At 36.8% G+C, this 27,408-nt stretch overlaps 1 protein-coding gene across 4 annotated transcripts in view; it reads right to left on the reverse strand.

Annotated features, from left to right (window-relative positions):
• The window catches only part of SLC4A4 (solute carrier family 4 member 4), a 475,003-nt gene that overhangs the window by 223,583 nt on the left and 224,012 nt on the right, over nucleotides 1-27,408 (reverse strand). For 3 of the 4 annotated variants that reach the window (XM_054683021.2, XM_517243.8, XM_009447756.5), the window contains exon 4: nucleotides 9,110-9,245. In XM_054683021.2, coding sequence (XP_054538996.1) covers nucleotides 9,110-9,245 — 136 coding nt within the window. Of the gene's footprint in view, nucleotides 1-9,109; nucleotides 9,246-9,552; nucleotides 9,625-27,408 lie in introns of those variants that run through there. The other variant, XM_009447761.5, reaches the window with a different exon arrangement.

A 27,408-nucleotide genomic window follows, 5' to 3' on the forward strand; every position in this document is an offset into this window, starting at 1 on the left:
CACCCATATGTTTCAGAAGTATTTTAGCGGTATCTAAAGACTTTCCCCCCCATGTGCCTCTCAGGAAGGCTCTCACAGCCAGGCAACTCCCATGTTAGTGGTAACCTTGTATCAACCTTACCCACAATTCTAAGACCCTCCTTCTTCTCCCTGTATCCTCCCCAAAAATGCAGGAAGGGAGATTTTTACTGTTTACCTCATGGTTAAAAAGTCAACGATAGCACCAAAGAAGTTCTGAAACTTCAGAACTGGACTTGGTTTATTTCTACAAAAGTAGCTGTGACACATTCCAAAACAGAATGAAAGACTTCTAGTGTGTGTGTGTGTGTGTGTGTGTGTGTGTGTGACTAAATTAGTATTTCTTCACTTTGATTCAAGTTAGACCAGAGAAATAAAAGGAACTGGGAGAAAAAAAAATGACAATTTTATATCATACTCAAAGAATTCTATGGGTTTAACCAAAGCTGTAAAAGGTAATAAGGTGATTAGAGTTATTTTGAGACTAATTTATTTTTGATGGAGAATGTTACATTGGTTAACTTTAGGTATATCATCTTTTCATGTTTGCTCATAGAATCGCTAAGCATGTTTGTTGGTAATAGGCATATGAATCATATTTATATATGATGCTATAATTTATTGCTCAAGATAAGACTCTAGAAAAAGGAAGATATCATCATATATGAAAGCAAGTCAGAGTTATCTAGAATTATGTCATCTATCTATAAAGAGTGTAATGACTCCTTGATTTCTCTTGAATTCTTAAGAGTATGCTTATTTTCTGAGGGATAGAATATTTGGTCATAGAATTTAAGCCCAAGATGAATGACACAGGGCAGCTAGAAGCCCTGTAAAGGGGAGTGTTTTACAAGGCCTTTACTTCCCTCTTATCTTTCCTAAATGAGCCCCTACTTCTAGCAGCTGCCAATAGCCTGTACTGCCAATTCTATTACTTAAAAAAAAACTAAGCCTCACTTATATACAGTAGTTCTTTTCTGCCATCATCCTCTCTATGGTCTGAATGTCTATGTCCCCACAAAATTCATATATTGAAATCCTATCCCCCAAGGGAATGGTATAAGGAGATGGGCCCTTTGGGAGGTGATTAGATGGATTAATGACTTTATAAAAGAGTCCCCAGACAGCTATCTAGCCCCTTCCACCATGTAAAGACACAATGATATGGTGCCATGTGTGAGAAAGCAGGCTCTCACCAGACACTGAATCTGACAATGTCTTGATCTTGGACCTCCCAGCCTCCAGAACTATAAGAACTAAATTTCTGTTGTCTGTAAGCTACCCAGTCTATGGTATTTTGTTATAGCAGCCTGAATAGGCTCAGACAATCCTCAACTGTCCAAATAATATAAGTTTAATAAGATTTTATCTAAAAAGAAAAAGAAGCAAAACCATTGCAGTTCTTTGTGGTCCATCTTTTATTTATTCCTCTCCATAGTTTATATTGCAGGCAACCTGGTTAGACTTAAATATGACTTTGAATACATTTAAAAAGTGCATTTGCAAAACATAAATCCAAACTAGGGTGGATTTATGAAATAGTATTACTCACCCTTCTGGATTACACCAGCTCTTTAGGTCAAGATTTAACCATAAAGGAATGGAAATATAAATTCTCAAAACTAGCCAGTTTCTTAAAATCTATATTTATAAGGGATAAATATTATCTCATAGCTCAGTTTAGCATTTATTTTACTTTAAGTTCAGTAAATATTGAATATTTTGATGATGTCATATTACAGCACAGCTTACAGCATAAGGAGAACTCTGGAAAAATGCCTATTAAATTGCTTTAAAATGTATTGCTCTAATTGTTTAAGGAACTCATTATACTTCCAACAAATGCATTTGGACATAAACTACTGGCTTTCCCATTTAAACAGATCATTTTCAGGTAGTTTCATTCCAGAAATGGCACATGCTTTGTCTAGCCTCCTCGCATATCAAGGACAAATTTGGATTTAGAAAATAAAAACAAAAACTGAAAACTACTCAGTTCAAATCAGAGCCCATTAAAGAAAAGGCTAAGGCAAAAGTACCAAAGTTCACCCTATTCAAGTGCCAATGAATCTGCAAAGGTGCTTTAGAACCATGCAATTACGTTTAAAAAAAAAAAAAAACAGACTTTTTACTGTAGAGTATACTAAAAGCCACTATCTCCCCTTCATAATAACTATGAATAACTACATATTTGCAATTAGTTTCCCACTTTCTTTTTGCTTCAGTACTTGACATGTTACAGAAAAATTTGTTTCAGAAGCAGGCTTTTTAAATACTTGCAATTACAAAACCATTTTAACCTTGGAGGAGGGGTTTATTAGGTGAAGTTTATTCCAAGGTCTTAGAAGAATAATGATAAAATACTTTGCAGTTTAAGACATTTTCAGTGACTGCCAAACAAACAACATTTCATTCGTTTGTTGAAGAAAAAAAAGACCCACTGGGAATCACTGAATTTTGCAACTTTCCAATCATATGATTAAATATAATTAAGAAAAAAAAAAGACCTCTAACTTAATAACATATCAGTTGTACAGTGGAAAACAGACATGACCTTTACACTAAATAAATTCCAACTACGTACAACTATTGAAATGATGATAAATGTCTTGCTAACTAACAAGTGCCTTATCACCCTAAAAGAAGCCAACGTTAGTGTGTACCTGGGAAAAATGAGGTTTTTAAGGAGAATTCTTAAAATTCTAGATCCACTATTAAAGTTATTGTACACAACTACATGGACATAACTATATATGATTACATAGATGATTAAATTCCTTGAGTCTTTTTCTTACAGAAAAATTAACTTGGCCTGAAATAGAATTTCCCAAAGTAATTCAGTAGAGAAAAGACAGAGAAGTCAGTGTAGACTGGGAGAGAGCAGTCTTTGCCCAAACCCACAGTATAAGTGCACATGTTGGTGCTTAATGGCCATGCCCTTAAATCAGGTACTTCAGATTTACCTGAAGTAAATCTGCCAAGCAGAAACACAAGTGGGTGTACATTTGTGGTGTCCAGTTGGAAGTAAAACATCAATACCCCTTTCCTTTGTTGGCTTGTGTTTGTTGAAACTTGTGATGGCTTTCCTTTATACCCAAGTTTGGCAGCACAGTTTGAATTACGCTGGGGGAGTTATCTTTAACAAACATTCATACAACAGTGGTTAAGTCCAGCACTGTCCATCTGAAAATTCACTGAAGAGAAACTGACAGCTAATAATCATTTTTGCAGAGATATCCCTACTCAAATGAATAAAGAATTTGGGCAGGGAAAAAAAACGTCCCTTTCTCCTGACTTTGGGCCATCATCAAACTTGGATCATGAATTATTCTTTTACCAGTTTGCTTTATGAACCCATTAGCTGACACCTAGTCACCTAGACATTCTTAATGGAAGCACAGGCTTCTTCACCAATAAACGATTTTTCAGGTCTGATAAGTCTACCCTTTTTACCATATTCAACTTGTGCTCTATTTTGGAAGAACCACTGAAAATTCAAAGTTCTAACTTTTAGGAAAGGGAAGAACAGGTAAAGGACGTAAAAGGGATGGTGATAGAGTTGAGAGTTACTTTAAACTTCATATAAATAAATACTTAATCTTGTTCATAGTATAACTACTGTGCTTTCCATGACTTAAAAGGGGACATCTCCCCCTATTATTGAAACAATTCTCATTTTTTTAGGCACAGGGCCAACCTGAAATTCCTGAAGTAGTACTACAGCCATAATAATGCTGATGCATTATTATCCTGATCCTACAAGAATATCCTAAACTGAACTTCAGATCTACTCTGCCTACAGATTTCCTCATCTCAATAATGTGTAGGAAATCATTAGCCATCTCAATAATATGTAAGAAATCATTAGCCAACTGAAAAGTATAGGTCTTAAAAGAGAAGGAAGGATGATATTGAGTTCTGTGGGCTGTAGATTTATAATAGAACCTACATGGAGCTGGAGAAGTCTGGAGAGTTAGCTCTCTATGAAATAAAATAGGTTATCAATTGCGGCTTTCACAGAAAATCAAAATATTATCAATTTATAAGTTGGCCAGAAAAAGATTCATGTCACATCTTCATAAGTAAAATGGATTCCTTCTAAGCATTAAACTTTTATTAGTCTGGTAGGTCTGAGGGCTTTTAATGGGGGGAAAAAACTATCATATCTGGAAACTAGACATCACAAATGGGAGTCAAAAATTACTGCAAAAACATTCTGACAGCAGGGTATGTCCCAGGTAGTAAAGGTTACTGAAAAGCTGAATATTTCCAGAAGCATATTCACTCCACGCCTCTCCAAAGAATGTAGGTGGAGCAGCAAACCAAGAATCAAGGTTCTATTTCTCTATTCATTGATTCTATTAACCAGTCTTTGTTGAGCATGACCTGTGTGCCAGGTAGTTTCAGGCACTAGGAATACAGTGGCAAAACAACTGAAAATTTCTGCCCTCACAGAGCTTTAATTCTATTGGGAAGAGACAATAACAAGATATATGGTATGCTAAATGATGACAGGTGCTAAGGACAAAAATAATGAAAGATGAGGGATAGGAAGCATTGGGGGAAGGTTTCAATTATAGATAGGACAACCACTAAGCAGGTAATATTTGAATAAAGACCTGAAGGAGATGAGGACATGGGCCATGCAGATAACTGTGGGGGTTCAGGGAAGACAGAACATTTCAGACAGAGGGAACAACAAGTCCAAAGTTCCTAAGAGATTAGCATGACTGGCCAGTGAGGCTCAAGCAGAGTGAAGCAGAGGAAATGAAAAGGAAGACAAGGTCAAAGAGATTATGGCAGATAATTCATAAAGGAAGTAAGAGCAGATGCAAAGAGATCAACTAATTAGGAGCCATCTGCAGCAATCTCAGTGAGAAATGATGGGAAGAACTAGAGTTGTAGCAGTACTGAATGTGAGATGTAGTGAGATCTCTGAATATGTGAATATCTTTAAAGGTAAAACAGAATTTGCCAATTGGTCAGATATCGGGTGTAGAGAAAGACAGGAATCAAGGAAGACTCCAATGTTTCTGGCTCAAGAACTAAAAGAATGGAATTGTCTATTGAGATGAGGAAATCTTTAGGAAGAGTAGATCTGAAGTTCAGTTTTAGATATGTCAATTTTGAGAATCCTATTAGCCCTCCGATTAGTTGATTCCAATTAAATAAGGAATTATATCCGTGCTTTTATAAATGCAGATATCATCAATATATTAATGAAATAGTTTGAAACTTTAAACATAGGTCCCCTTCTAAGCTTTATCAATGGCATTCTGGGTACCTTGGGTCTTTCATTCCATAGCTGTTCATCAGTCAGAAAGAGAAGAATTATACAGAACCCTGATTTGGTCAATTAATATTTCTAAGAAAGTATTATATTCAGAACAGTTGTGTCGAAGGCAATCAGTTCTCAACCAATCACACATTAAACAAATGTTTATTAAGAGCCTATTATGAATCAGACACTGCCAGGAACTAGAAATATGATAGTGAACAGACATGGTAGTCTCTCTGCAGATAAATTAATGTAATGAGGGAGACCATATGAAAACAATAATATCACATACATAATGAATTAATCGACAGCAATTACGGTAAGCCCTATAAAGAGAAGTTATACAGCGTGGACGTGACACACGATACACTCCCAACACTCTTCCTCTCCAGCAGTAGGGTGTCTTGGGGACAGACTACATCAGCAAAATGGCACACGTGCTCCCAAGGAAATAACGTCTCTAAGGATGGTAAAGTATTCAAAACCATCTTAATCTTTAAAAATCTTGAGTGAAAATCCTATGCTCCTATCATTCAATGTTGAATTACCTATACAATGAACTATAATCTCTCTACCTTTCTGGGACCAGGGATTATGTAAAATAACGTATGGTCTGCATTTGACTGAAATGAAAAACAGAAAAATACACCTGAATTATACTCTATGATAACAACTCACAAAGAACTTCAAGATGAAAATAAGAAAGTCAAAGTAGTCTTAGCTGAGTGTAGCAGTATACACACAGGAATTAAATTTTAGAGCTATGAAATATATATAATGTTAGGGAGGAGGCAACTCAATACGACCTTCATCTGATAAAAAAGAAATTCAAGCTTAGAAAGACTACATGACTTGCTCAAAGTGAAACAGCTAGTGAGCAGCAAAGCCAAGACTAGACCAAAATCTCCCAACACTTCAGGCTGCACCAGGACAATTCTCACACTGTATTTTTCAATCAGAAAGAAGGAAAAGAAAGAATGAAACAGATTCACTAGTAAAAAGTTTTTGCTTTGGAAGCCTTCTTTTGGAGGATGTTTTAGGAACTAAAATTTTACTTTACAGAGGATTTTTTTCTATACAGGTTATTGGTTCTGAGAGAGGGGAACAAGAAACAGTTGATGTATCCTGGGAGGAAGCCCCAAAAGAGCAAAGAATGAAAAGCTTCAAAAGAAAGTATTACAGATGAGGAGTGGAAATGTGTTATGAAAGCTTTTTTAATTAGAAGAAGAAAATATTAAGTAGCTATCAAACAGAAGAGTTAAACAATCACACCCACTGTAGATGTCTATTAGAAAGAGAATTACCCAGTAAATTGAAAAATAAAGTATTTAAAAATTAGGTCTCTTTCCTTAATACTACTGTTGGGGCAAGGAGTAAAGCCGAATTACTTTTTTTCTGGGCATTGTTTAAGTTATGAAAGATAAGAAATTCTCCATCAGTTCTAAACATTTTTAAAGCAGTTGTTTCTGCAAGACTAAGCTACCTAGAAACTCTTGGTGAGGAATAAAAACTTCTCCCCCATTATCAAATAAATTAATTTATTAAGCTTCTCCAGTATTAAAAATCCCAAAGGGCTAAAGACATTCAATATTACTTAAAATTGTGGAAATAAAAATAAATCCATAAGCCTACAAAGCATAAGCCTAAGTAACTAAACTACAAAAAAATCCAATTAACTTCATAAACACTTGATTACAAGTGGTATGATGTAAGAAATTTTAAAGTATGCCTCAGAAAATAAAAATTCTTCCTCTAACTCTTAAAAGAATCTTCATCCATAAAGGGAAAGGCTATTGGCTTACTGCTCCTTTATAGCTCATCTGCTCTAATTGATTAAAGCGATTTTTAAAAATATTTTCTTTCTGACTCTAGAATTTCTTTCTAAGTCTATCTAGAAAAAATAGCAGCCATAAATACTTTTTCCATCTATAACCACAGAAGAAGACTTTCATCTATCTTTGCTTTGTTTTTCTTAAACTCAAAGCTGGGATAATGATTTGGTTTCCCTTATTCTCATATTGTAAGGTATTATATTAAACTTACTTCAAACCTTTTAATAAGATAGAGATCTATGTAAGATCCTCATTTGCTCACTGCTATATTCATGGTACCTAAAACAGTGCCTGACATAAACTATTCATTCAAATAACACTGGTTGAGTTGAATTGATTGGAATTAAATTACAGACTATAAGAGGTTTATCTTAACATTATCTTGTTTATGAAAGTGAAATACATTGGAATCAGCACATAATGATGACAATGAGAGACCAACAACTGCATTATAATCAAAGTCTTTGTATTACATAATTGCCTTATGTCACAGAAGATTCACCTGGAGAATATCTCTGAATCTATATGTAAAAGAAAAGCTCCGTTATGAGATTAATGAAACCCCAGGTATTTGTGTAATGCTTAACAATTTACAAAGCATTTTCATACATATACATATACACATGTATGTATATAAATATGTGACATTATAAATACATTGTATACTATATTTACATATAATATATGTTTTATATACCATACATATATAATATGTAATAGGCATTATTATCCACTCTTTATTGATAATGAGACCAAAGCTCTAGGAAATCGAGTGTCTTGTCGCTAAGAGGCAACAGAGTCAAAGTAAACTCGGGCCTCTAAACTCCAAACTCAGATGAACCTTCTACTTTCAGCTGGATATTTAAAAGATTACAGGTTTATACTTGAAATACAGTAGTCCCCTTATTCACAGGGGATACATTCCAAGACCCCCAGTGAATTCCTGAAGGCACGGATAGTACTAAACCCTATGTATACTATGTTTTTTTCCTGTATATAAAACATAATAAAGTTTAATTTGTAAATTAGGCACAGTAAGGGACTAACAAAAATAATTAATAATAAAATAGAATAAATATAACAATATACTGTAATAACAGTTATATAAGTGTGGCAACTCTCTCAAAATATCTTACTGTACTGTACAGTGAGTAACCGAAACCATGAAAAGCTAAACTGTGGATAACCTTGGGGGGACTACCATAAGAGCAACTTTCCTCATTGTTTTAATAATCTCTTTTTTATTTCATTTAATTTTTTGAGGCAGGGTTTCAATCTGTTACCCAGATTGAAGTGCAGTAACATGATCAGAGATCACTGCAGCCTCGACCTCACAGGCTCAAGTGAGCCTCCTACCTCAGCCTCCTGAGTAGCTGGGACCACAGGCATGCACCACCATGCCCGGCTGATTTTTTTTTCTTTTTTTTTTTTTTGTAGAGATGCGGTCCCATTATGTTGCCCAGGCTGGTCTTGAACCCTAGGCTCAGGCAATCTACCTGCCTCGGCCTACTAAAATTCTGTGATTACAGGCACAAGCCACTGCACCTGGCCAAAACCCCCCTCTTGACAGGGAATGAGTAATAAGTCACACAAAATCTCACAAGAGATCTTGGCATGTGGACACTGTGGAAACATATCTCTTGGCTGTCATTTTTGGGTACCTGAGTTTATTATCTCTCTAAAATATTTTACTCTTAAATAGTATATAAATTGAGCTTTATTTCTAATTCCTTATAAAAGCCAAAATTATAGCAACATGGATCAATGAAACAATGCCCCAGTAGTGAAATAAGAGGTGCCCTGCATTCATGTCAACAAAAAAGAAAAGAAGAAATAGAATTATTTACTCCTTATCCCAGCCAACATCATGCCCATTGGCCATTCAAAGTGCTAAGGCTAAAGAACGGCACTCCAGGATCAAGCATCTTGCCCTGCCCTTGTTTCCCTGGGTCAGTACTACATACAGTCAGCTATGCCTCACCTGGCTGTTTCCTTCCACTCCATCTCCTGCCCATCCACGGCCAGCAGCTCATCCAGTTCCGTGAAGAGCTGAGGGGGAGCTGGGCTGTCATCCTCCTCTCCCAAGATGAATCGGATGCGTTCTGCAGCAGGAGAGACTGCAGAAGTGAAAATACTGTGGTTAAACATTGGCTGGACAACCCTGAGGAAAGTGGAGCTCCGGGCTCTTCCTCTCTCCCCAAGGTTACTGGGCTTCCCTTCCACATTTTCAGTGGACATCTTTCCTGCTAAGCCTCCCAAATCCCCAATCTAAAGCCAAAAAGAAATCAAAGCCCTTCTCTATTCCTTTGGTTCTGAACTGTATCTTGGTTCTCCACCACTCTCCAGAAGGACAGCACTCCAATTCTGTGTGATGTGTCACAAAGAACCTTTAGCCCTCAGATGAGCTGAGGTCTAACCACTCACTTCCCCTCCTTCTCCACTTATGACTCATCCAAAATTATAAGACAAAAGCCAGCTTGAACCAGTCACTTTTTCATACAGCAGTGGGAGGGACAACAAAGTACCCCAATCCTGAGATCCCCCAAGTCCCCGCCTCCCACCCACCCTCCCTCTGTCCAATGCCTAAAGCTCATGTCCTCGCAGGCTTCTCCCTGCCAATAACTGGCTAACTGCAAAGTTGATGAAGGAATATTTAACAAGATGGGCCCTCTTCTTTACAGAATGGTAGTACCCAAAAATGTTTAGTCAGACTTCAATGCACTTGAAAAACAAGCCCAAGTAAAATATTGTACACTTGAGGGAGAGAGGAAAAAAAAAAAACATTTTCCAACACACTCAAGCACATAATTGAATGCCCTACTAGCTCCTTTTGACCCTATCTCCTGAAAATCATGCAATGAAAAATTAACTAGAATTTCCCCCAGGTCATGGGTTACTCCCTTTCAAAAAAAAAAAAAAAAGAAGACGAAAGAAGAAAGAAGAAGAAGAAGAAAAGAAAGAGAGAGAGAGAAAGAAAAGCAGTTGGAAATTGATGGTCATGTTACAAGTTTAAGGCCCACAAATACTCCTCAAAATCCCTGGGTAAAACCAACAATGTTATATACATGTGAATGCAGTTCAAGCACACACAAATATGTTTATTATGGATAGACACACACACACACATGCATATATAAATTTGTAGAAATATATGTACACAAATGACCCAATAAAACCAAAAATCCCTACCATCTGAAAACTGTTATAATACAGGACAGAATAAAATTCCATAGATCAAAATTTATTTAGTACAAATAAACCCATGAAAAATATTCAACCTAATTAAAAATCGAAACTAATCATTAAAATAAAATGTGTTTTACCTATTAAAATGTCAAAAAATGGCAGGGCGCGGTGGCTTACACCTGCGATCCCAGCACTTTGGGAGGCTGAGGCGGGTGGATCACCTGAGGTCAGGAGTTCGAGACCAGCCTGGCCAACATGGTGAAACCCTGTTTCTACTAAAAATATACAAAAAATTAGCCAGGCGTGGTGGCGTGTGCCTGTAATCCCAGCTACTCAAGAGGCTGAGGCAGGAAAATAGCTTGAACCTGGGAGACAGAGGTTGCAGTGAGCCGAGATCATGCCATTGCACTCCAACCTGGGTGACAAAGCAAGACCCTGTCTATAAATTCATTAATTAATTAATTAATTTAATGTCAAAAATGAAAAAAAAATAATGATAATCCCAACCTGGGCAAGGGTTTGGGAATCATGCACCCAGCACTTCTTGATTTATGTTACTGGTAGGAGCCTAAATGGAAACATCTCTCTAAAGGGAGATGCTTGAAGGACATGAAAATTTCTGGTGGGACATGAAAATTTTTAAATAGTGTATATATCCTGTGAGCCAACAATTCTTGTACTAGAAATACATTCATTCTAAATAAATAAGAGTTATCTCAAAGGTTTAGTGACAGAGGTGATCATTCTAGCATTGTTTATAACTGAGAAAACAGAAAAATCCTAAACATCTAAAAAGGAAGATTGGTTAAATAAAGTATGGTACAACTATACAATGAAATACCACTCAATCATAAAATATGAAGTCAAAATAGCTGGCCTTTTTTGACATGTATACCATATAAAATTAAATTAAAAATAAAAATCATACACATTAAATGATCCCATTTTAGTAAAGAAACAATAAATATATATTTCTATAAAATAAAGCTAGGAATTGAGGCAGCCCTCACGGTGCTCAGTCTGATATGTGTGCATTTCAGTTACCACAATTTAGATTAAATAACATAGTCCCAACAATACAGTTCAAATTTCAGTTAACATGGTATATTAATAGTAATTTCATAAAGTACAAACTTTGCAGCTAGCTCTTCAGTCCATAAATCACTACGTAACTAACATGTGTGCATAATGATCATTGACCAATCATGGGGTGTTTCTTTAAAATATGTCAGTGATTGATCACTGCGTGTTTGTTATTCAGTTCACACACAGACAGCAAAGTGTGTAGCTGTGTTGCCTTCTTGTCTCCCAAAGATAAATGCAAGTGACATGGATAATCAAAGACGGAACTGGCCAACAAGAATGAAGGCAATGTACAGAAACAAAAATTAATACTATTGGAAGTAAAATTTGTATCAAACGTAAATGGAGACGACGTAGCTAACCATGGAACGTAAACGATGCTGCCATTCACCATTGAAAGACTCTGTATATGCAGTTAGAGGAACTTAGTGAAGGTGAATTAATCAACATAAACAAGGAAAGTGATTGTAATGAAAAGGATGATGATGTCCTAGAGAAAGTGATACTGGCTAAAAACTTCACATTCAAGGAGTTTTAGGAGACATTTCTTGACATGGAAAGCACACAGGATAAAATGTAAGCTGATCCACATTTAGAGAGCATGACAGTTTGTCTAGGCATTGAAAAAAAATGCATGCTCTGTATCATAAGTTGTACAACAGGAAGAAGGCAAGCACTATTCAAACTACTCCTGATAAGACTGTACAATGAAACAATTTTAATATCAATATTTCTAATGTTTTAAATTACTGTGTACTGAATAAATATTAGTTTTACCTTTTTCCATTTCCCTATACCTTTATAGCTAACAACAAGAGAAACTGTAGTGATTTAAAAATTTTTAAAGGTCAAAGAGCAATAGTAACTGTTTTCATTGATTATTAGGATTGCTTTGCATAATTTCAGTTTGCAAAGTCTTTTTTTTACAGTTACAGTTACAGCACTACGGTACAAAGCAAGGACTTCTACATATACAGGCATATTTAAATACACAGGTACACTTTCAGTGTTATATGGTTTATTTCTAGGGCTTCTGTTTTCTTATGTTCACTTTTCTATAAATTCCAAAGTGTTTACAATTCACTCATGTATTCCACTCAGCAAATGTTTACTGAGCACTGTCTATGCTCTTAATTGGCTTAACAGGCTTTATCTTCGGCCTCCGACAAAAAGATCTCTGATCTTACAGAGTTTACATGTATGTAGGGAAAATAAATATTAACTAAGTAATTTATTCTTTAAATAAATAAGTAAATTAGCACATAAACCAATACCAGAAAAAAATCTGCTAAATATAAGTGTATGCAGAACATTAAAATAAGGTAATTGAGTACATACTGATACAAGGTACAATGAATATGTTTTACTTTGTGATTAGAATTTTTTTTTTTTTTGAGACAGAGTCTCACACTATTGCCCAGGCTGGAGCGCAGTGGCGCTATCTCAGCTCACTGCAAGCTCCGCCTCCCAGGTTCACGCCATTCTCCTGCCTCAGCCTCCCGAGTAGCTGGGACTACAGGCACCCACCACAATGCCCGGCTAATTTTTTGTATTTTTAGTAGAGATGGGGTTTCACCGTGTTAGCCAGGATGGTCTCGATCTCCCAACCTTGTGATCCCCCCTCCTCGGCCTCCCAAAGTGCTGGGATTACAGGCATGAGCCACTGCACCTGGCCTGAAATTTCTTAATATCCCTGGTAGAAAATAATCTACAGTTCCAGGACTTTAATGTAAAAATATTTGCAATGCCTTTCCAATCATGAAATGGGAAGTCTAACTATTTTAGGCGATCAGGAGGGCATGAAAATGAAGCAATGACAGGCAGAATTTGGAGTCTGGACAATACTTCTAAGGAGTAGTGTGTTCACATTACCAAAAGTTTAGTCACTTTTTTCATCGTAGTGGTTCTGAAACTAGCAATCACAAATATAAATCACTTTTCATCAACATTCAACATCAAAGATCCCTAAATCAGAACTAGCTTTAATTTTGTTTAACTTTTATTTTAGATATAGGCGTACATGTGCAGGTTTGCTATATAGGTAAATTGTGTGTCACAGGGGTTTGGTGTACAGATTATCTGCCACCTAGGTAATAAGAATAGTACCCAATAGGTAGTTTTTTGATCCTCACCTTCCTCCCTCCCTCCACTTCACGTAGGCCCCTGTGTCTGTTCCCTTCTTTGTGTCCATACGTACTCCATAGAATTAGCTTTTAGAAGGGAGAAGTCTAGAGTTAGATAATCAACCTTTTGTCCATTTCTAAAGATGTGATGTAGGTTTGTCCCCACCTCTAACAGAAAAAAATAAATTGGTCTCCTGCCTAAAAAACAGCATAGATAGTACATATCCCTGCTCGGCTCTCCTCCACAGAGCATTACTCCGTAGTCTGGCATTCTCAATTTAGCAAAACGTGAATCACTACTCATTAGACAGCAACTCAGTGGTGACTTCTGCAAAATGGAATGGAAGAAGGATGTAACACTACCTCCAGGTCTTCCTCTCTAGGTACCATGCCTAACCCCTTTCACAGGTTGTCTTATTTATTACATATAGGCACCTGAGCAACCAGTGTATCAATTTTGGGGGATTAAAATTCCAAAATCATGTGTCATAAACTAGTTCGCAACTCCTGGAAGTTTCTACTGGTGCTGTACTGGGCTCAGAGCCAAGAGACTTGGGGTGCATATGACTTAGCGAGACACCAGCTTGGGCAGCCAAGAAAGTGCTTGCACCACCTCTCCCCCAACTCCAAGCAGTGCAGCTCTGGGAGAAGCTCCTTCCTTCTGCTTGAGGAGAGCAGAGGGAAGAGTAAAGAGGACTTTGTCTTCCAACTTGGATACCAGCTTAGCCACGGTAGGTTAAGATACGAGGCAGAGTCTTAAGGCCCCAATTCCAGGCCCTAGCTCCCAGGTGACATTTTTAGACATACCCTGGGCTAAAGGGAACCTCCTGCTTTGAAAGTAAGGACCCAGTCTTGGCAAGATTCATCACCTGCTGACTAAGAGACCTTGGGCTTTGAATAAACATCAAGGATACCCAAGCAGTACTTGCCATGGACCTTGAGTGAGATCCAGAGCTATGCTGGCTTCAGGTGTGACCCAGTGCATTCCCAGCTGTGGTGGCCATGGGGAGAAGTGCCTGCTGGATGAAAGGAGAGGGAAGAATGAAGGTGACTTTGTCTTGCAGCTTGGGCACCAGCTCAGGCACAGTGGAGCAGAGTACCAAGCAGGCTCCTATGATCCCCAATTCCAGGCCTTCGGTCTTAGCATTTCTGGACCTGCCCTGGGCCAGAGAAGAGCCCACTTCCCTGAAGTTAGAAACCCAGGCCTGGCAGCATTCACCATAAGCTGACTGAATAGCCAGCTTGAGCCTTGACTGAACATCATCAGTAGCCAGGCATGGGGCAGTGGCGGCCATGCAGAGAGGCTCCTTCTGCATCAGGAAAGGGGAAGAAAGAGTGTAAAGGACTTTGCTTTGCAGTTTGGGTGCCAGCTCAGCAGCAGCAGAATAGAGCACCAAATAGATTCCTAAAGTTCCTGGCTCCAGGCCCTGGTTCCTGCATGGCATTTCTGTACCTGCCCTCAGCTCACTGCCCTGAAGGGAAGGACACAAGCCTGGCTGGATTCACCACATGGTGACTGAAGAGCCCTTGGACCTTGTCTGAACATTGGTGGTAGCCAAACAATGGTCACTGTGGGCCTTGGGTGAGATCCAATGCTGTGCTGACTTCGAGTCTGACCCAGTATAATCCCAGTAGTAATGACCACAGGGGTACTTGAGTCACACCTCCCCCAACTCCAGGTAGCTCAAATGGAAAGAGAGACTTCTTCTGTTCAGAGGAAAGTAAGAGAAGAGAACAAGAGTCTCTGCCTGGTAATCCAGGGAATTCTCTCAGATCTTATCACAACCACAAAGGTGGTAAACCTGCAAGTCTGTAAGAGTCACAGCATTACTGGGCTTATGGTGCTGCCTAACGCAGATATGGCTGCAGCGATATCATATGCAAAGTCATAGATCACAACAATCAATTCCCTTTGAATGCTTGAAAAGCTTTCCCAAGACAGGTACAAACAAGCCCAGACTGTAACGACTACAATAAATACCTAACTCTTCAATGCTCAGACATTGACAAATATATACAAGCATCAAGACTATCTAGGAAAACATGACCTCACCAAACAAACTAAATAAGGTACCAATGACCAATTCCAAGTAACAGAGACATATGACCTTTCAGACAGATAATTCCCAATAGCTGTTTTGCGGAAGCTCAGTGAAATTCAAGATAACACAGAGAAGGAATTCAGAATCCTATCAGATAACTTTAACAAAGAGATTGAAATAATTTTTAAAAATCAAGTGGAAATTCTGGAGCTGAAAAATTCAACTGACATACCAAAGGATGCATCAGAGTCTCTCAATAGCAGACTTAAGCAGAAGAATTAGTGAGCTCGCAGACAGGCTATTTGAAAATACAGTCAGAGGAGACAAAAGAAAAAAGAATGAAACACACCTATGAGATCTAGAAAACAGCCTAAAAGGGCAAATCTTAGGGTTATTGGCATAAAGAGGAGGGAGAGAAAGATTGGGGTAGAAAGTTTATTCAAAGCGATAATTTAAAAAGTAGAAAAACTTCAAATAAAAAACTGAACAATGCATCTTAAAGAACTATTATAGAAAAGCAAAATAAAACCAAACCCAAAATTAGTAAAGGAAGAAAAATAATAAAGATCAAAGCATGAATAAATGAAATTTTAAAAAAGCAATACAAAAGATCCATGAAACAAAAAGCTGGTTGTTTGAAAAGATAAACAAAAATGACAAACCTTTAGCCTAAGAGAAAAAAAGAGAGAACCCAAATAAATGAAATCAGAGATGAATAGACAGACATTACAACTGATACCACAGAAATTCAAAGGATCATTACAGACTACTATGAGCAACTATATGCCAATAAATTGAGAAACTTAGAAGAAATGGACAAATCTTAGACACATTCAACTTACCAAGATTGAACCAAGAAAAGACTCAAAACCTGAATAGACTAACAACAAATAATTAGATTAAAGCCATAATAAACGGTCTCCTAGCATAGAAAAGCCTGGGACCAATGGTTTCACAGCTGAATTTAAAGAAGAACTAATGCCAATCCTATCCAAACCATTTCTTTTTTTTTTTTTTTAATACTTTAAGTTCTAGGGTACATGTGCACAACGGGCAGCTTTGTTACATACGTATACATGTGCCATGTTGGTGTGCTGCACCCATTAACTCGTCATTTACATTAGGTATATCTCCTAATGCTATCCCTCCCCCCTCCCCCTACCCCACAACAGGCCCCAGTGTGTGATGTTCCCCTTCCTGTGTCCAAGGGTTCTCATTGTTCAATTCCCACCTATGAGTGAGAACATGTGGTGTTTGGTTTTCTGTCCCTGCAACAGTTTGCTGAGAATGATGGTTTCCAGCTTCATCCATGTCCCTACAAAGGACATGAACTCATCACTTTTTATGGCTGCATAGTATTCCATGGTGTATATGTGCCACATTTTCTTAATCCAGTCTATCATTCATGGACATTTGGGTTGGTTCCAAGTCTTTGCTATTACGAATAGTGCCACAACAAACATACGTGTGCATGTGTCTTTATAGCAGCATGATTTATAATCCTTTGGGTATATACCCACTAATGGAATGGCTGGGTCAAATGGTATTTCTAGTTCTAGATCCCTGAGGAATCGTCACACTGTCTTCCACAATGGTTGAACCAGTTTACAGTCCCACCAACAGTGTAAAAGTGTTCCTATTTCTCCACATCCTCTCCAGCACCTGTTGTTTCCTGACTTTTTAATGATCGCCATTCTAACTGGTGTGAGATGGTATCTCATTGTGGTTTTGATTTGCATTTCTCTGATGGCCAGTGATGATGAGCATTTTTTCATGTGTCTGTTGGCTGCATAAATGTCTTCTTTTGAGAAGGGTCTGTTCATATCCTTTGCCCACTTTTTGATGGGGTTGTTTGTTTTTTTCTTGTAAATTTGTTTGAGTTCTTTGTAGATTCTGGATATTAGCCCTTTGTCAGATGAGTAGATTGCAAAAATTTTCTCCCATTCTGTAGGTTGCCTGTTCACTCTGATGGGAGTTTCTTTTGCTGTGCAGAAGCTCTTTAGTTTAATTACATCCCATTTGTCAATTTTGGCTTTTGTTGCCATTGCTTTTGGTGTTTTAGACATGAAGTCCTTGCCCATGCTTATGTCCTGAATGGTATTGCCTATGTTTTCTTCTAGGGTTTTTATGGTTTTAGGTCTAATATTTAAGTTTTTTTTTTTTTTTTTTGAGACGTTGTCTTGCTCTTTCACCCAGGGTAGTGTGCAGTGGCGAAATCTTGGCTCACTGCAACCTCTGCCTCCCGGGTTCAAGCAATTCTCTGCCTCAGCCTCCTGAGAAGCTGGGATTACAGCGCCTGCCGCCATGCCTGTCTAGTTTTTTTTGTATTTTTAGTAGAGACAGGGGTTTCACCAAGTTGGCCAGGCTGGTCTTGAACTCCTGACCTCGTGATCCACCCACCTCGGCCTCCCAAAGTGCTGGGATTACAGGTGTGAGCCACCGCGCCGGGCCAATATTTAAGTTTTTAATCCATCTTGAATTAATTTTTGTATAAGGTGTAAGGAAGGGATCCAGTTTCAGCTTTCTACATATGGCTAGCCAATTTTCCCAGCACCATTTGTTAAATAGGGAATCCTTTCCCCATTGCTTGTTTTTGTCAGGTTTGTCAAAGATCAGATAGTTGTAGATGTGTGGTATTATTTCTGAGGGCTCTGTTCTGTTCCATTGGTCTATATCTCTGTTTTACCTACCCAAAACATTTCTAAAAATAGAGGAGGAAAGACTACTTCCAAACTCATTCTATGAGACTTATATTACCCTGATACCAAAACCAAAGGCAAATCAAAAAAGGAAAACTACAGGCCAATATCCTTAATGAACACTGAGGCAAAAATTCTCAACAAAATACTAGCAAACCAAATTCAACACACATTAAAAAGTACATTCATCATAACCAAGTGAAATTTATCCCAGGGATGCAAGAATAGTTCAATATATGCAAATCAATTAACATGATACATCATATCAACAGAATGAAGGACAAAAACCATATGATCATTTCAATTGATGCTGAAAAAGCATTTGATAAAAATCAACATTCTTTCATGATAAAAACCCTCTAAAATCTGGTTACAGAAGGAACATACCTCAATATAATATTAATAGAAGAACAGACCTACACCTAGTATCATGCTGAATGGCAAAAAACTGAAAGTCTTTCCTCTAAGATCTAAAACAAGACAAGGATGCCCACTTTCACCAGTTATTCAACACAGTACTAGAAGTCCTAGCAAGAGCAATCAAACAAGAGAAGAAATAAAGGGCATTCAATTTGGAAAGAAGGAACTCAAATTAACCTTGTTTGCAAATAATATGACCTTATATTTGGAAAAACCTAAAGATTCCACCAAAAAGCTATTAGAACTAATAAATTCAGTTAAGTTGCATGATACAATATCAAGTATACAAAAATCAGTAGCATTTCTATATGCCAGCAGTGAACAATCTGAAAAAGAAATCAAGAAAGTAATTCCATTTATAATCATTACAAATAAAATAAGATACTTAAGAACAGACTTAGCCAAGAAAGTGAAAGATCTCTACAATGAAAACTATAAAACACTGATGCACGAAATTGAAGACATAACAAAATGGAAAGATATTCCATGTTCATGAATTAGAAGAATCAATATTGTTAAAATGTCCATACTACCTAAAGCAATCTACAGATTCAATGCAATCCCTATCAAAATACCAATGACATTCTTCACAGAAATAGAAAAAAATAATCCTACAATCTATATGGAACCACAAAAGACCCAGAATAGCTAAAGCCATCCTTAGCACAAAGAACAAAACTAGAGGCATCACATTATCTGACTTCAAATTTTACTATAGACCTATAGTAACCAAAACAACAGAGTACTGCCATAAAAATGACACATAGACCAATGGAACAGAATAAATAGAGAACCCAGAAACAAACTCATACATCTACAGTGAGCTCATTTTTTATAGAGGTGCCAAGAACATACATTGGGGAAAAACAGTTTCTTCAATAAATGCTGCTAGGAAAACTGGATATTAATATGCAGAAAAATAAAACTAGACCCTTATCTCTCACTATATACAAAAATCAAATCAAAATGGATTAAAGACTTAAATTTAAGACCTCAAACTATGAAGCTACTACAAGAAAACATTGGGGAAACTCCAGGATATTGGACTGGGCAAAGGTTTCTTGAGTAATACCCCATAAGCACAAACAACCAAAGCAAAAATGGAGAAATAGGATCATATCAAGTTAAAAAGCTTCTGCACAGCAAAGGAAACAATCAACAAAGTGAAGAGACAACAAAAAGATGGAAGAAAGTATTTGTAAACTACCCATCTGACAAGGAATTAATAACCAGAATATATAGGGAGTTAAAAACAACTCAATAGGAAAAATCTAATAATCTAGTTTAAAATGGCCAAAAGATCTGAATAGATATTTCTTAAAATAAGACATACAACTAAGAAACGGGTACATGAAAAGGTGCTCACCGTCACTGATCATCAGAGAAATGCAAATCAAAACTACAATGAGATCATATCACCCAGTTAAAATGGCTTTTATCCAAAAGACAGGCAATAATGAATGCTGGCAAGGATGTGGAGAAAAGGGAACCCTCATACACTGTTGGTGGGAATGTATAGCCACTATGGAGAATAGCGTGGAAGTTTCTCAAAAAACCAAAAACAAAACTACCATAAGATCCAGCAATCCCACCGCTAGGTATCTGCTCAAAAGACAGGAAATCAGTATATCAAAGAGATATCTGTACTCCCATGCATGTTTACTGCAGCATTATTCATATTAGCCAAGATTTGGAAACAACCTAAGTGAGCATCAACAGATGAATGGATTTTTGAAATGTGATATATACACACAATGGAGTACTATTCAGCCATGAAAAAAGAATGAGATCCAGTCATTTGCAATAAGATGGATGGAACTGGAGGACATTTTGTTAAGTGAAATAAGCCAGGCACAGAAAGACAAATTTTGCACGTCCTCACTTATTTGTGGAAACTAAACATTAAAACAATTGAACTCATGGAGATACAGAGTAGAAGGATGGTTACCAGAGGCTAAAAAGGGTAGTTGGTGGGAGCAGGTGGGGTGGGGGATGGTTAATGGGTACAAAAATATAGTTAGAATAAATAAGGCCTAGTATTTGATAGCACAATAGGGTGACTACAATGAATAATTATTTATTGTACATTTTAATATAACTAAAAGAGTATAATTGGAATTTATAACACAAAAAAATAATAAATGCTTGAAGTGATGGATACCCCATTTGCCCTGATGTGATTATTATGCACTGTCTGCCTGTATCAAAATATCTCATGTACCCCGTAAATATATATACCTATTATATACCCATAAAAATAAAAAATAAAAAGAAGAAAAGATAATACATAGTAGGGAAAATGCTATGGATAAAACTATAATAAGCAATAACTAATATTTTTGAATGGTTACGCTATCCCAGGAAATGTGTTAAATGTTTTTCATTTGTTATATCATTAATTTTACACAAGTCTATGAAATAGCTACTTTTATTATTCCCTTACATTACTCTTATAGACAGGGAAAATGCATCCTAAGAAGGTAAGGGACTTCCTCAAGATAACACAACTACTAAGTGATATGACTTCAAACCCATTTGTGTTGTTTCTAAGCCCATTTGTTAGCTGCCACACTCTAATGGTTAATCTCATTTTTTAAAAGAATTAAAGGAAAACACGATCAGATTGCTATATGAACAATATAGGCAGTAAATGTATTAGATTTCAGAAGACACGGAAATCACAGTGGCATATGAAATAGTCAGAAAGTAAATTAGTTGAAATTTGGTTCATTATTCACCAAAAGGCATTTTGCGAATGTACCCTTTTGGTTTTGGTATAGGAAGCATCCCACTGTGGCCACCCTGCAGGCTTCCAAAAAAATTGCTTTAATAGAAATAGTGATCACAATGAAGAATTCCTGCTGAGCATGACAAGTCTACATATAAATTCCCTTAAACAAGTTAAATGAGGACTTCTGGATTTCACATTTTCTTCTTTGCAAAGTCCACAATCTGGTACAATCTCAGCTTTCAAACCAAAGTATAAAAAGAAACAACTATTTTTAAGTTATTAATGTGCTATTCTCAACTGGTTTACATAGTTATCATTTTAAGTATTCATTTCTGTTTTTCATTGTGAGACAAAAGTTTGTAGGTAGATATCATGGTTGTTAAAACTTCCACAATTTATGTATTAAATATATCACAGTAGTTTTGTTTCCCCTAGAAAAAGACATCATTTTATACCTATGTCATGCTTTACAATAGCTCAGGTGCTCAGACCTAACCCAAATGGCTCCAACAGCTGCCTAGAGAATGCAGCTAATCTTCACAATCTTTCAAAGAGGCAGCTTTTTACTCTTTTTCAGAGATGATAATAGATAAGGCACTTTACAAATGCTTCGCATGAATGACAATCTCATTGAATCCTCAAAACAAACCTGTTAGGTAGATTGTATTACTATCTCCATTTTACACATGAGAAAACTGAGGCTTGGAGATGCATGTAAATTGCCTAATGATTCACAGGCACCCCAAGCAGTCCTCCCTGAAAACCCATGTTATCATGCTGACCCTTTGTTGACCAGATGAAGGAATGAGGCTCAGAGAGGTTCAGCAAATTACTCAATGTCATACAGTAAGTAGCAGAGTTAGGATCAAACTTAGGTCAACTATTTCTAAGTCTAATGTCGCGGTGTTACACCTTTTCTCATCCTTATAAACTTGAAGCATACAATGTATCAAAGGACTGTCATGGTGGTGTATTTATCATTTGAAACAGCCCCCTAAGTAAGTCTGATAGATATCATTTTCCATTCATATTCCCCAGAAAGTAGAAACTCAGGCAAAGCTTATGTGCTAATGTTTATTGGGATGTGCAATTCCAGGATGTCAAGAATAAGGGAAGAAGGGGCATGAGGCATGGAGGGAGGCTAAGTAGACATAAGGTACTGCATTCTTATTAATAATAATTACCAGACCACTGTAACACTCTAAAAACACACTTAAATATATATATAAAATCCTCAAACTTCATTTTCACCTTTATAAATAAATGAGAATAACTAAATGAATAAAGTTTTATAAACATATAAATGTTTAAAACACACAGACATACACACAAACACACACACACACTGTAGTGGTCATCTGTTAGTAACCACCTTTAAGCTCTTTTTCTAATGACAGCATCCCATTTTCTTCCGGAGAACCATCTTTATACTTGTATAACCATTTGGTTCAATCCACAAGGCCCTATGACCCAGGTCTGAGCAATGAGAATATCACAACTTCTTGCCACAGCAATTCATTTTTGAGTGGGCAGTTGACCTGATATAGGCGAAACAGAGTAAATAAATGTCAGCCTTTTGCTAGAACTACTAAGAAATTAATCATTATGCTGAGAGGCTAAAATGGCAATAAAAGCTATGAAGTACAGATGGCCATCTTGCAACTCTAAGGGAAGAGTCTACCTAAGAATAAGTTAGACATGTAATAACTCAGAAGCAAGGCAGATGTAGGTTTCTAATGCCTAGATCCACCCACGCCTGAAGTCAGCTATGTTTCAATCATACTTGACAATTACAATTTAAATTAAAAGCAAAATTGTTTTAAAGCAATCTGAGCAAAATTTTCTGTCATTTGCAACCAACAGTCCTGATATACCCTCCTATTATTCCATTTTAACAGGTTAAAGTAGAGCTAATTTCCATGTGTTAAGTGCATCACCAAACTAATTGCATTGAACAACCTTTTTTTTTAATGGAATCCAAGTTTTGGAGAGATGTGTACAAGTTACCTAGATTTTCTTCATGCCTTAACATACCTTTTACCCCAACCAATCCAGAAAATTACCATCAATTTACATGTTAGCAAGCTATAGACAAGTAAATTAGACAGTTACTTTTTCTCTTTCAAATTAGCTAAGAAACTGAAACAGCCAAGTACTATTCATTAAAATAGATAATTTTAAACATATTTAGGTATCCAAGTATTAATAAGCTCCCGCTCAAGAAAAGCTGTCAATTATCAGAAATTATCCTTAATATGCCATGATATTATTATTCAGCTATAGAGAGTCAACAGCATTAAGAGCCTGAGTTTCATAATATTATCAAACTACCTTAGTTAGGAGCAGAGTAAGTTCAATTTCAGCCAGCAAGTGGTGATAAAAACTAGAGTTTACTCAGACATTTTTAAGAAATATCTGTACCGTAGCTTTTTATCTTAAAAATGTAGAAAAATAATTTACCTGGGGTTTACATTACAAAAACGTTACATGGATTCAGGTCATATCTATAAGATACTTAGAATTCTTTAGAACATAAAGGTAGTACTCCTTGTATTCTATAACTTATTCTGTGTAGTTCTTTCCAAACTTCTGCCAAAGCAGTGGGTTAAAAAATTAAAACGAGGATTTCTGTCAGTGATGTAAATATGTATCTTTCTTTTTAAAATGCTGCTAAGCCATTCTCAAAGGGGTAGTCTCAATGATGGTACAGCAGTAAAGTAAGTTTGGTCCATGAAATTCCATGTTTAAAAAATTATTGGCCCACAGCCTTTTTGGTCTGCTGCTTCTTTTATTAATTATCCCAATTATATTAATTGTAATTATATTAAGCATATTATTAATATTATTTCAATATTCCAAGACTATCAGAGAGAAAAGTAAAATTCAAATCAATCATTTAGTTTTTAGCAGCCTCAATGGTGACCTAAACTAAGTAACTAAACTAATGATGAAACTAAACATTTTGACTTTTTCCAAATTTCACCTTCCATGATACCATTTTCCTCACTTAATCCAAGTTTGCATGGTATTCATGAGGCTTTGAGAAGAAATAGGTTCACAGAAATGGTAATCACCCAATTGCGCCATCTGCATATCGTAAGACTGCATTCCCCCTAATAAATTAACATTCCAAGAATTTGCTGGGTCCCCAAGGGATGTTTCACACATATTGATTCTTTTGGCTACAGCCCTCTGTTGATGCCCTCTATCTGCAAAAAAAACACCTGGAAGGGGTACCGCATCACAGACACCACCATCAGAGTCAAGCATGAAACTCTCAATACTCTGCCAAGGATGTCAACTCCCAACGTTCCCAAGGATGCCAAAACAACACAGTAGTTTTGGGATGCCAAAACAACACAGTAGTGAAAATAAAACCAGGAGACAAAGAAGTCTAGATGGACATAATGGATAACAGGAATTGTGGGGGTAAGTACAGAGTTCAGAACATTGTGCTGTCCTGATTGAGACCCAAATTATGTCTTTTGACACATATCACATGCCAGAGAATTTCCAGAAGAAAAGCTAAGTGAGGACTCAAAAAAGAGGAATTCATACAACCCCATCCATTCACCCACATTTAACCACCAGGGCGTATCTGCCTTGTTAAAATTACAAGGTACCCAGTGCCTTAAGTATCTAAATAATCATTACTTCTAGTTGTTGTGTTTAGCTTCTTGTAGTCTTTTGTTCAGATCAAATTACTTTCCCCAAAAACCCAGCTATACCCAGATCCTTCCTTTAGTGAATAAAAAAATTCTTTCTTGTTGTTTGTTTATTCCAGTTCTAAATGAGTTTCTTGCACTTGCAACAACAGGCTTATTAATTTATATAATATGTATAGAAAAAAAACCACCAGAAGGACATACACTAAATGTTAACAATTATTATCCTTAAGTGGAAGAATTACTGATGATTCTCATTTTCCTTGTTTTCTTTATGTGCAAGTTCTAAATTTGCTAAAATTAGCATTAAAATCATATTTATAAGGAAAACAAGCCAATTAAGGTTTTTTAGTTGCTAAATTGAGAACAGTCATGTCAAATTAGTGCCACACACTTCCTTACAATATTTGAAACTGCAGAATCTCAATTATCTTTCTCAAAAATATGTTCAACACAAACATAATCTTACAGCACTTGCCTTTACTGCTGTGTAGGGACTAGAATAGCCAGTTCTGAACCAGGACTGGCCATGGTTCTGAACGCTACTTAACTGGGAAGCCACAAAAGCCAAAAAATAATCCCATGGGCATAGAACAATGGGGATGAGGGTTAAGGGAATTTCAAGCAAGTTGCATGGAAAGAAAGGACACTTTCTATAAACAGAACAGAAAACACTTATTAATTGAAATGGTAAAGAATATGGCTACCCAGCAACCTTTTCCTGAAGGACCTGAAAGTTTCTTGTGCATGTTATAACCACCATTTCCAGTTACTTTTAATTTCTCACTCCCTACATCACTTCTCTCTCTTCTGCCAGAGCTGCCATGATAAGGTTTACATGATGAATCACTCTGCTTAAGAGTGAACACATCAGCATTTTCTCCAGGTTCAACTCGGACCAATTATCAGCACAATTTATACCCCGAGGTTTCTAAAGTCAGACTCAATTCTCATCAACATTAGGAAATCTTCAAGATTCCCAAAATAAACTCTACAGATTTGCTCGAGTGCAACTATTTGCTATAGAGAGTAGCTAAATATATAGCTCCAATATTACTGTCACAAGCACCACACTAATGCTGCCATTGGATGCTTTCACATACAAAAGAAGACATTCTCCTTCCTGTAGACTCTCTGTCAAAATGCGTAAGAATATAGAGGCACCGAACCTTAAAGAATCTTTAGGACTTCTGACTTCATCCCCACATTGCCAAAAAAATTCTACCCATATTACCTGGATAGCAATACTGAGAAGTGTGGTTTAAAAATACAATTTCTTTTAAAATCGGGAGAGGAATGGAGGCCTCAAGGAAATGTTACATGGATGCCTGTTCTTTCTTATTTGAAAAAAGGTGACATTCCCCACAGATGTATTAACGCTCTAAAGATTTTGCTGGAACTCTGAATGTAATACAGAAATGTCAACAAGATTCTACAATAAGGTTTTCTTCTTTTCTGTCTTATTTAGATCTGTTCTGAGTTGAGGGTCCAAAATTAGTGGCAGTGATCCTCAACTTTTGTGAAGTTTAATTATATTCTCAGTAAAGAAAAAATAAATATAACAGATCCTCCAACACTTCCTACTTGACATCTATAGTTTCACTGTTCTCAGACAACATAATGCTTCATTTGCCTTGTGCTATGGTTTAGAAGTTTTTTCCATCCAAAACTCAGTGGAAATTTAATTGCCATCGTGGTAGGATTGGGAGGTCAAACCTTGAAGAGGTGTTTATGTCATGAGGGTTCTGTCCCCAGGAATATACTAATACATTATCTGGGGAATGGATTCACCCCCTCTTGCTCTCTTCTGCCTTCTTTGCCCCTTGCTTTGTGATGCCTTCTGCCATATTATGACACTCCAAGCAGGCCCTCCCCAGATGCCAGAACCTTGATGGTGGATTTCTCACCCTCCAGAACTGGGGGTGAGCCAATAAATGTCTGATCTTTACAAATTACCAAGTCTGTGGTATTCTGTGGTAGCAGCACACAGCAGCACACCAGCAACATATGTCTACTAATCAGCAAAGACCTAAAAACCAGGCCAGAAGCTGAAAGACCACTTGTAGAAACTGAGTTCGACTGCTTGAGAAATGGCATATGAATGACAAGAGTCTAAATATAAACACAAGTAAATGCTGATGCTTTTCCTCATTAAGCACCTTCCCAAATGACCAACAGAGATATGCTAAATCCATTCTCAGTAAATAATAAAATTGAATCAGCTAAGTTTTTAGGACCAGCTTTTAAGGCAGAGGTTCATAATTTGTTATAGAAATAAACTTCCTTCTAAATTATTCATATCACTTAACTACACAAAGCTGATAGAAAACC

This window comes from Pan troglodytes, chromosome 3, assembly GCF_028858775.2.
Source record: "Pan troglodytes isolate AG18354 chromosome 3, NHGRI_mPanTro3-v2.0_pri, whole genome shotgun sequence".
NCBI classification, from domain to species: domain Eukaryota; kingdom Metazoa; phylum Chordata; class Mammalia; order Primates; family Hominidae; genus Pan; species Pan troglodytes.